General features: G+C 35.9%; 1 protein-coding gene across 3 annotated transcripts in view; it reads left to right on the forward strand.

Moving 5' to 3' along the window:
* LOC150097438 (uncharacterized) overlaps window positions 1–12032 on the forward strand; it is an 857342-nt gene that overhangs the window by 373758 nt on the left and 471552 nt on the right. For all 3 annotated transcript variants that reach the window (XM_090406999.1, XM_090407000.1, XM_090407001.1), the window contains exon 11: window positions 7117–7302. In XM_090406999.1, the coding sequence (XP_090263125.1) occupies window positions 7117–7302 (186 nt within the window). The remainder of the gene's footprint in view (window positions 1–7116; window positions 7303–12032) is intronic.

Genomic DNA, 12032 nt, shown 5'->3' on the forward strand with positions numbered 1-12032 from the left:
AGAAATTAGGCAAAACTTTAAACTGACTGTATACTAGACAACATTCAGTTTTCAGTTCTGGATTGGAGAACTGATTTGGAAATAAAACACTTGATCAGAGACTGGAGACCATAGGCATGAGAGAGTTCTATGAAAAATTTGGGGAATGAACAGATGGTATCAATTGCAGAATCATATTAAAAATGAAGATATTAGGAATGAACTAGACATTATCAGTATTCAGGAAGGTGTGAAGTGAGCTGATGTCAGGTGTTATGGTTGCCTGAATGGAATCAGAGAGCAAATCAGATATTTAATTCTGGGATGGGAAAGAGACCCAGAGGAAGACCATTGTGTAGGTATAGATTGATGCATCCAGAATTAAATCTTGGAAGACTGAAATACAAAAAAAGCAGATAATATTTGAGTTGTGAGCAATAACAGACTAATTTGGAGGAAAATTGCCAGTAGGAAATTAGTAATAATGTAAACTCATCGCGTATTACTATCATAGTATCCTGTCCACCCTTTAGGGCATGTATCAAGAATTTGATGCTGATGATGATACACTTGCATTATAGCCTTAGTTGCTTTGGCTGTAATTTCAAAACAGCCACAACCTTTCTAATATCTTCATGTTTAATATATCTGCTGTTGATACCATCTCTTCACTATTCCTTAATTTTATTATTAATATAAGGGACCTCGTAAGATGAAGTGAGTGATGCAAGTGCATATAAAAAGGAAAATAGCAGTGTGCTGAATGGTTGGGGGAGGGGGGGGGGGGGGGTGTCGCACAAAAACGTTAATGTGGGAGTACCTGAAGAGAGAAGTAAATGAAATAGCATGCTAATGTAGTCATTCACAGGACAAAGCATATGCTAGATCATTAGTCTGATCATCTGGTAAATAGTAGCTGAGAAGATTTAAGAAGGAGAGGTGAGATGAAAAAGTAAGAAGATTGTTAATAGGTGACAAAGGCAGACTAAGGAGAAAATATTGTACTTTCCAGGTGCAATAATTAAAGAATATCTTTCATATCTTATTAAGAAAATAAGAAAAGTATATATATGTATAGCTAGATTGATAACACATACCTGGAAAATTCGAGTCATGAAAAGTTGTCTGGAAACTATGAACTGCTTCTGATTTATTTTTCACCATTGATTTCAAAAATCTCTTCCATTTTTCTCTACCATGTAAGGATTTTTCATGAAAACCGATCTCAATATTACAGTAAAATAACAGTATTTAAAATTTTCCGTAAACATTTTTGGAATGAAAGTATTGAAAAAACATTTTTTAATTAAAGTAATTAAAAATTAATCTTTAGTTCATACTTTATATTTCGTTGTGGTGTCTTTTTTCTTTTTCCTTCAAAGCTTCTTTTTGAACTTTTTCTGTGAAATTCTTTTCCCGGATTGTCTCTGTGCAACATCCAGTCATCATGTTGACATTCCACCTGCCCTGATACCTTTTTTCCACCACCTTGATGTCTTGGTGGAATTGCTCTCCTTGCTCTTAGCTGACAGTTCCCAGATTATCAGGAAAGTAGTCTAAATGAGAGTTGAGAAAGTGCACATTTAAGCTCATGGAGCATCCCAAATCCTTGAATTTCTGTAGCATGTCTTCCACAATCATCTTATAGTTGGGGTCCTTTTGATTTCCTAAAAATTTGGTCACCACCTCTTTCAAAGCTTTCCATGCTTCTTTTTCATCAGTTGCCATTTTTTTCTTCAAACAGTTTATCCTTCATAAGTTTCCCGATGTCCAGACCGATAAAAACACCTTCTTTCAATTTTCCTGTACATAATCTCGGAAATTTTGCACAGATGTATTTAACACTCTCCTTTTTTCGACGAAGCCTTAACAAATTGCTTCATCAATCCCAGCTTTATGTGAAGTGGGGATAAAAGGATTTTTTCCTGCCCAACCAAAGTTTTGTGTAACACATTTTTACTTCAAGGTTCTAATGTGACTCTTTCTGGCTATTCCTTCTTGATCCAATGTTGCTTAAATCTTCATACTAACTTAGAACATATACCACCTTTCAGAAATATGATAACCTTAGTAGTCAACGACTAAAGTTCAACTAAAGAATCACACAAGGAAATGTAATTGTCTGTGACAACAGCAAAGTCATCCGTTATTTCGGCGAATCATATTCTAAGTAGACATCTGCATTCCTTCCTCCCTCTCTTATCTTAAGAATGAGAAGTTTCATGGAAATTTGTTTATTTACCGTAAAAAGGTACTTCAAAAAAGCACTTATACAACTACAGTAAAACCCCTTTTTTACACTTTTCAGGGGACTGATGAAAAAAAGTGCAAATAGCAGGAAATGTAAAAAAACATTAAAAAAAGGCTAAAAGATGACTTACTGCTAGTATGTGAGTCTACATACTAGATTACAAAATTTAATAACTGAAAATAAATGAATTTACAATGTACTTACATTTATCTATTTAAAAAAATCTTTAATTGTTGATTGTTTTTCCTTTTTTTTTTTTTGAATTAGCGCCAGATTGCTTTGCATTGAGTTCAATACTTGACCTGTTTTTTTACTATCGTGTTCAAAGTGGACACGGAGAGTCCAAGATCTTATGCTAAATGCACACGTGTTCCGGCATGCCAATTTACACGTCTCAGAATTGCCATCTTTTCTTCTACCGAAATACATTTTCTGTCTTTTTTCTCCATGTTACTAACATGGATAATCCACCACCGCAACTTGAAAGCAACTTTCACACACTAAATTATGTTGCAGAAATTCTGCAATATCAATTCGTACTGTGATTGAAAAATCACGGTTTCGCTCATCACAACAGTACTGCTGCATGCGCACAAGTCACCATGATGGCGGAAACGAAACTACAGCCGAAAGCAATGCCACCTGAGAACAGAAATGCGCAGATTTCCACTGAAATCAATTCGAAAATCGGTATTGCCACCAAGAAAAAAAAACAAGAATAGGCCTTAAGACGGGACCAACAGAACATGATGTAGATGCTAGGAAAACGTAAATTGCAGGAACGTAAAAACCGGGTTTTACTGTAATTAGCTGTAAATAAAGGAGAATGAAAATAAATACCAATGCGCTGAATTTAAATCCAAATACTACTAATAAAAACAATAAAATTAGAAATTGGGTAAAATTGGTGGGTAATGAAATTTTTTTACTTTTTTCTGAACTCGGCACCTAAAAATCTATAAGAATCAATTATTACTTCTCAGACAACTTTTCCATTGCAGGCCTGTGTAGTCTATCCTTTTATTATCTACATCTATCTATCTAAGAATAAAAGATAATGTAAAAGATTTAATAATTTTGGTGGGGGGAGGAATAATTTGTGAATGGCCAAGAATTAAAAAAAAAAAGCCATTAGTTATTGAAAGAAGATAAAAAGAAGAGTATGAGAGTAAAGTTTGAAAGTCCCTTACCAAAGTATTTGAATGAATATTTTGGTAAATAAAAATTAAATGAATCAATGCATTTGTTGTGTAGGAATCAATGACATTAAGAATTTTGATGTCTGGAATGAATCTGATTGACATACATATATTGACTTGTATATGCCTCTATCCTAATATGGAACATTCCAAAGACCTGTCACTAGCTTGATTATTTGTCTCCAAATCTTTTCCACTAGAAATACAGGTGACCAAATCTGTGCACAGTAATCAACATGACTGAATCCTAGCCTTTAATAGCCTTCCTGCCTTTACTTGTCAATATGTTCTTCAACATGCAAGTAATCTTTTTGAGCTATTTTACCAACTCTTGCAATGGTCGCTTGGTGTCGCACTGATTAGATCGTCGGCTTATCGAGAGCTCCTGAAAAGATTAGTAGTATTTTGTGTTAACATTAGAAATTTTACTAGAATTTTAAGTAGTATTGTTTGCTTTTTGTTTCGTGGTGTGTCTGTGCAATTTTCGCGTGTTTTCTGTTATTTTAATTATTAATTTTAAGATAAGTTAGCATACATATGGCACCGATAAAGGAAAAAATGGCAGCCAGGTCGCCATGTTTGTTTAAGAGTTTTGATGTAAACGAATTTATGCAATGTGCTGTCTGTGAGATGTATGCCTTGCGAAGAGCGGTGGGAGTCTGGTTAGAAAGTGATAGTGGAGTTAATATGTGCATAAAGTGTAAAGAGAATGAGGATTTCAAGCGTGTTTCGTGTGGCAAGAGTGATATCGTTAATGATAGTCAGAATGTAGAAAATAGCGGTGTGCTAGAGAATTGCGTGGTAGTGCCAGATAAGTGTGAGAGCGTCATTGAAAGTGTAAATGAAGGTAGAAATATAGAACGAACTGATGATTTGATTGATAATGAAAATGGTGAGATAAATGCGAGTAGTGAAATTGCCCGTTTGAACGGTGCGATACACAGAGCTAAAAGACAACTGGAGCGTATGGAAAAATGTGTGCTGAACGTACCGACAAATAACTGGCGAAAGTCTGTGACGGCAAATAATAGAATGTTCGTAAACGTCAGTAAAATGAAGGAGCGAGTGCTGTATGGGGATTCGCTATTAAGAGGTGTAATAGTCGAGAGTTTAACGAAGTCGTACCAGCCGGGTGCGAACATAAAGGACATCAGCTAATCTATTCGACTGCAAAAACAGAGGGTGAAAGAGATGATAATCGTGGCAGGAACAAGTGATTTGAAAGAGGACAAAATGGAAATGATAGAGGATGTGAGGGAATTACTTGAGGTAGCAAAAGAGAAGAGTGAGAGAGTTAGGATGGTGAGTATCTTACCGCGATATGACAGCGAAGTGTTTAGAAGGAGGGCCATAATTGCCAATGACTTTATGCATGGGTTATGTATGGAGAGTGGTGTGGAATTTGTGGAATGAGTTTGATGGGCGAAAGGACTTATATAAGATAGATGGTTACATTTGAATGGAGTTGGTGTACGGAGACTTGAAAAAGTGTTGATGAATGATGTGGAAGTGGATGTACAGACTCAGGGAAATTACTAGATTTATTAAGGGGGGGGGTAGATATGCAGACTTTAGGGAGGCAGTTGAGTGTATGAATGAGTATATTATGCCCGCGCGAGTACGAAGGACAACAAATCAGAATGGGATAGTTAGTATAAGGCATCGAAGTAGGGATAGGACAAATGGGCTTCTACAATTCATGTACACTAATGCCAGGAGTATTAGGAACAAGAACGAAGAGTTTTTGGCCATGGTTGGCACTTCCAGGCCACATGTTGTTGGTATTAGTGAAACATGGCTGACAGAAGATGATAAAGCTAGTGGGATTGAATGCGACGGGTATAGCGTGTTCAGGAGTGACAGGGTGAATAAAAAGGGAGGAGGAGTGTTATTGATGATAGCTGATGAGCTGCAGCCTAGGAGTATAGAAGTTGAACTGCAGGATAGAGAAATGAGCACATTTGAGGCTGTTTGGTGTGAGATAGAATCTAGCAGAACAAAATATACAATTGGGTGCTGCTATAGACCAGGTGATGGAATATATGGTGGGGATAGTATGCATAGGCAAATTGAAGAAATGAGTGGAAGGAGGGTAATTATTATGGGTGATTTCAATTATGGTAACATTGACTGGAAAGAGGAGAGGGCACATGAGAGGAAGGAATTGGATTTTATGCGGTTATTAAGGGACAACTATCTACGGCAACATGTAGTGGAAAATACCAGGGGGCAGAGAGTGCTGGACCTTGTAATTGCAACTAAGAATGTGGCTGTAACGAACATGACCATGTTGCCACCAATTGGTGAGAGTGACCATAAGGTCATGACTTGGGAGGTGGCTAAAGGAGTGGAATTTACAATTAAGACAGGGTACATGTGGAATTACTGGGCTGGTAAGTATGACAAGCTTAGATGTGTGCTTGGCTCAGTGCCATGGCATGTAAAACTGCAAGTATCTCCCATTATGCAAAACACATCTCCTTGCGGATATGTATACTGGGATAGGAGTGTTGTTAGCTTGGTCCACCTTTGCTACGAGTTGCCCGGTGTTGTACTACCTTACTGGGGTAAGGTAGTACAACACCATATTCAGTCCTGAAGATATTTTCAGGTGCAAACTTTGTTTGCTCACACTTGGATAAAGGATTAAACTAAATTTATTATAGTCTAACCAAGTGAAAAATAAACTTGCAACATCTTTCTCTAAATCCAGAGTAATTTAATAAAAAAGGTGGCACACCTTTTGGCAACTCCCATAGGTAAAGATGACCTCGTTATTGCTTCTGCCTGGTATCTCCATCTCTGGGCCTGGCTCCCACTGAAGAGACCTCAATAAAGGTCGAAACTAGTCTGGGTAGTGGCCAATCCCTTAATGCATAACATTATACATATCCACAAGGAGATGTGTTTTGCATTATGGGAGATACTGGGATAAGAGTGTTGTTAGCTTGCTCCACCTTTGCTACGAGTTGCCCATTGTTGTACTACCTTACCCCAGTCCTGAAGATATTTTCAGGCACAAACTTTGTTTGCTCACACTTGGATAAAGGATTAAACTAAATTTATTATAGCTTACTGATTATTTCAAAAAATGTCAAATACTCTAAGAGGATGCAAATAATACAATACAAAAAGTAAAAGAGAAGCATACTTGTGCTCCTGATTGTTCATCATTCAAACTTCAGCTTTATTCTTGAACTTTCTCCATTCTCTCTCACTCTCAACTATCTACAAGCATTTGCCAACTATGTCTACAATTTTTTTACTGTAGCTAATCTTTTTCACTGATTAAATCAGCATACCTCTAACTATAGTGCCATTTCCTCTGGTTTTGCATATTATTTTTTCGTTGTTTATTATTTTTTGACTTAGTTTCTTTTCCTTCGAATACAGTGGATATCATGTAAGATTAATTTCTAATGACATCTGTTTTTGAAACATAAATGAAGTATTCCTTTTGTTTATTTTTCTGAAAATTTCAAAAGACTGAGCTTCCCACTACACTACACATCAGCTGCCATGCATCCTATAAGTAGAAGTGTGTTGTGAGGGGGCAGAAGATCTAATACAATATATAAAATTTTCATTTATAATAATATGACCTGATTACTGTTGTTGTAACAAACATGGAATATATAGAACACCACTGATATTTTTGTTTACTAACTATTATTTGTTTATTTTTAGCTGGGAAGCTGTGTGAAATTATCCATTCTTTCATTAAGAGATAATAAACTTCCACATATCCCTGATGAAGTAGGGCATATTGGTGCCCTCCGAGTAATTAATTTAAGTGGAAATCAGCTCAAATTTCTTCCGTTCAGCATTGCAAAACTTCCAAATCTACAAGCTCTGTGGCTATCAGAAAACCAGGTATGATTTTTAATATTATGCATTCTCCCCCCCCCCCCCCCCCCCCTTTAGGTGTAAATTTCAGTTCAGTTTATATAAAAATTAATAAAGTCTGGAAATCTTTTGTTGTTATTAGGTTGATTTTACAAAATATAGAAGCATCAGTTAAATTTGTATTGTATGTGCTTAGGTTATTCTTGAACACTGACTGAATTTTATTGTTATCCAGTAAATGGAATACTTCCAAAAATGTATCGAGCCATATCGTTCTTAAGCTTATTTAATTTGAACTTAACACAAAATGTGTTAACAGTTCAGATTACTTATAATTTTTATACCTTTACCAATTAGAAATTATTCCAAAACTTTGAGCAAATGGGGATGGATATGAAGCTTGTAGCATGGATGGAGCGGGGGAGGGATCTGGAAGAATGATGGTTACTACTGGAGTACCTCGGGGGAGTTCAGTACTAGGGCCACTACTCTTTAATTTGTACATCAATGATAGGGAAAGATTTAAGAAGGGATATTCAGTTATTTGCTGATGATGAAAAACTGGGGAGAGCAATAGTTGATAAAGGTGATGTAGTATCTTGCTGGATAATTTAAATAAATTGGCCTTGTGGGCAAAGGATAATGATTGTCAATTCAATGTTACAAATATAAGGTTATGCACTTTGGGTTGAAAAAGTTGCATACAGTGTATCATATTGATGGGTCTAGGAACTTGGGGGGGGGGGGGGTGTCAGTAATGGTGGATGGACAGAGAGATGCTGATGGTATATTGCTTAAGTTTGTAGAATAGCAGATTATTACCTGTATGTTGAATAACACTAAGAAGTGAAGATAGGGAAGTTATTTTCCCTCTTTATAAGACTATGATTCAGCTACATCTTGGTTATTATGCACAAATTTGGTTACCTGGGTTTCTTGGGAATCAGGAGATGGTGGAAAGGATTCAAAGATGAGTAAGCTGGAGACAGGTCAGTGGAATGCTTCCTATGAGGACAGAGGACACGCAGAAGGTGTGTGTGGGTTGCAAAGTTTAGTTAATAGGCAAAAAAGAGGGAACATGATAGAAGTTAAGTTATTAGAGGGGGGGGGTTTATAAGATTGACACAAAGGAAATTTTCCAATGCATGATATGAATAGAGAGAGAGAGAGAGAGGGGAAAGAGGAGTCACTCCTGGAAGCTGTGGAAGTGTGGTTAATAAGGGCATGCAGACTAGATTTAGACTATATTTTTTGTTTGGAGAGGGGGTCATCGAATGGAATTGGTTGCCAGAATTAGTTGTGAATGCCCCAACATTGAACAAGTTTAAGGTTGAGGTATAAGGTTAGTGCTCATCTCGTGCAATAAATCTTCTGACTTAATGGAGATATCCGTATAATAATAATAATCTTATACTGGTCATAAAAAATCATGTGTCTGTTTTCAATTAGTGTGGTGACTTTGAACAACTTCATATGCTTTTCCATCAAGCTCGTTGTTGAATGTAAATATACCGTATTTTCCGGTGTATAAGACGCACTTTTTTACCTTAAAAATTCATCTTAAAAATGGGGTGCGTCTTATATAATGAAGGTAAAGATTGTTTCCTCTTTTCTAAGTCATACGCACTCCCTTTTATGTTCCAAGATCTTTATAGGCGGTTAATGGTGCAATCAAATTGATGCGTGACCTTCACGTGACTTCTAGTGCGTCATTGGCTAAGAACGGGGAGTCCCTATTCAAGTTTCATAATATCGTATCCGAGTAATCAGTTACCGATGTTTATCAGTATTGAGTTGACGTGTTGAGATATTTTATGTTCAGTTTGATATTTCTCCGTAGATTTTAGTGATGGAAAAAAACAGGCGACATTCATATACTTCAAGTTACAAATTGCAGGTTGTAAAATATGCGGAAGAACACGAGAACAGGGAAGCTGAAAGACATTTTGGACCTCCGCCTACAGAAAAAATTATTAGAACTTGGCGTGGTCAGAAGGAGATTTTGTACAATTTGCATAATGAAAAGTGTGCGGAACGTGGAAAAATTGTGAAGTGGCCAGAACTAGAGACCGAAGTTTTGAAATGAGTGCAAGAAAATCAGCAAAATGGCATTCCCATTTCAACAAAAATGATTCGTACACATGCAGTCAAAGTAGCCTGTGAGGTTTTTTCCAGAAAATTGTATTAAATTTCTTGGGTGCATCTTATACACTGGAAAATACGGTACTAACAATTTACTGTTTTTTGGACACTTTAATAATCTACATTTCTACAGACAAGGCAGTTTTCTGTTTATCAAAAACTTTCCTTCCTTGCAGCTACATCCATCCATCCTTATACCATCATCCAGCATAAAAGGCAGGTATTAACAGAATACTGAGCTCACTCTATCTATTCTACTGATTCCTTTCTGTTGGAATAACTAACAAAATGATAATTATCATGACTGCTAATGGAGATAACCTGGTTTCCATTCAAAGAAGGATCATTAAATATCATCTGCCATCGAGCCCACATAGGTTAAGATATTCCATATTCCACCTTACAGGAACATCATAACAAATAGTGTGGGTTCCTTGCAAGTTCAATATATGTACTATTTTAATATATATATACTACTTTCAAACCATTTTGGAAACTTTCATCTTTTTTATCATCTACCAAAGAAAATTTTCCACCTTTATTCTTGCCTGGTGTTTGTCATGTCCATTGTATTTGACAGATTGGACATTCTGCTGAGATTAGAATCAAAGAACTCCAGGAATATATCCTGGTGTTCCTTGAAATCTAATAAGTCTGGTCATGTTATCCATGGCACTGACATGAGCTGCAGAGCTCATTGCAGCTCATGTCAGCTAAAGCTTTAAATAGATATTTAAAGCTTTTCCTTGAAATATGTGAACCTTTACAGCACTATAAGAATCTTGATCACTTTCATTATATGCTTATTTCAAAAAAAAATTTTTTTTTTTTGAAAGTAATCATGATTAACTGTTCATAATTTTTTGTAATTTATTTATTTATTTATTTTTTATCGATTTATATAACCTTGTTCCCCTTTGAACTCTAATAGTGTGGTCTCCTGTACATCACATGCCAATTTTGAGTGTTGTCAACTTTGCATTCTTGTATTTTCTTAATAAATTCTGTGGACTGTTTTTTCTCCTATAACACATTTGTAATTGCTGAATTTGTTCTTGCACATTAGATAAATACGGGAATAAAAGTCAACAAAACATGAAATCCTGTTAGCTTGTATATAGGTTTTCACAAGGTACTTTATGCTACCAATTAACACCAAGTGAATGCAAAAAATGCCACCTGTCTTAACATAATAATAACCCCTGGAAGAATACACAAAACACACACACACACACACACACACACACACACACACACACACACACACACACACACACACACACAATCTCAATTGTTATGAGACTTCTACACATGGGCAGGACCACATGACAATAATTTGTAGTGAAATGATTTTTTTTTGCCATCCACCAGTATTGTCATAGATTATTTACCAAGTAAGTTTGTATAATGTTCAGGGAATTTTAGTAATGCACATAATAGAACGCTCTATTTTCTGCAATAAACTGCCTGGAAGAGGCCACATGGTGAAACCAGAATTGTGCTGAGCATAATAATAAAAACATTCATTTTAAATCATAAATACATTTATGAACAGGAATATATGTAATTTTTTAAAATTGTCTGCTAACATGATAGATGCAAAGCCTGTAGCATGTTATTATCTGTGGACAAGATGTTTAGTTAAGAATTTCTTGTCCATCTGGAGATTGTAGTCCTTGGAGAACATAATCTGAGAAACACTTTTTGCAGAGGACAGAGGTAGATTGTTGAAAGAGGAGGATGTAAAGTTGGCTCTACAGGTTAAGGTTTGGAGTGTGATTGTGATTTAAACCTTTAAAGTGGTTTTAAAGGTTTTGAAGAAAATACAAGAATGATTGAAGCAAGTTTAATTAAATTGCATGTGTGAAAATAACTATAAAAATCATAAGGTAGAAGCAAATTTTCTGTGAGAAAGTAATGGGAATGAGCCTCTTTCAAAACAGTCATCTCAACTGGATTGCTCTCTTTGCAAGTATAAGATTTATTAGGAAGGTTTTTCTGTAGTCTGCCAAATGCGTGAATAATATTCTAAGACTTGAGATTTGTATAGTGTTAGCAGTTCTATAAGCGAGAAGAAATCCCAACTGGAAAAGGGCAATTTTTTTAGGACTAATGAGGCTATAAGTTTTGTCAATCCAAGAAGAGAAATCTGACCTTGTGTGGAGATTTGAGTATTATCAAAGGTAAATGGAGATGTGAAGTGAAATTTTTCACATATTTAAAGAAAAAGAAAACACTATCTTGCTAGCATTAAAATTAACTAAATGTTCTCAAAATGCTGTAATGAGAACACATTTTCAAAGAGAAATTGTTTATAGAAGATCTTATTGGATTATTGAATTGAAGAAAAATGGAATGTGCTGTCATCATCAAAAATAACTGTATTTGATACTTGTGTGTGTGTGTGTGTGTGTGTGTGTGTGTGTGTGTGTGTGTGTGTGTGTGTGTGTGTGTGTGTGTGTGTGTGTGTGTGTAAGAGAGAGGAAGTCATTTATGTACAAATGGAAAAGGTGCAGGAGGGTAGTATCACAGCTACTTGTGTTGAGCATTGATAAATGATTGTGAGGTTCTATCAGAATGGAAAACGAGGCCTGTAATTACAGCAAGAATTAGAG

Source organism: Typopeltis vanoorti, chromosome 17, assembly GCF_054136105.1.
Source record: "Typopeltis vanoorti isolate ZY-2024b chromosome 17, IOZ_Tvanoo_1.0, whole genome shotgun sequence".
In the NCBI taxonomy this organism is placed as follows: Eukaryota; Metazoa; Arthropoda; class Arachnida; order Uropygi; family Thelyphonidae; genus Typopeltis; species Typopeltis vanoorti.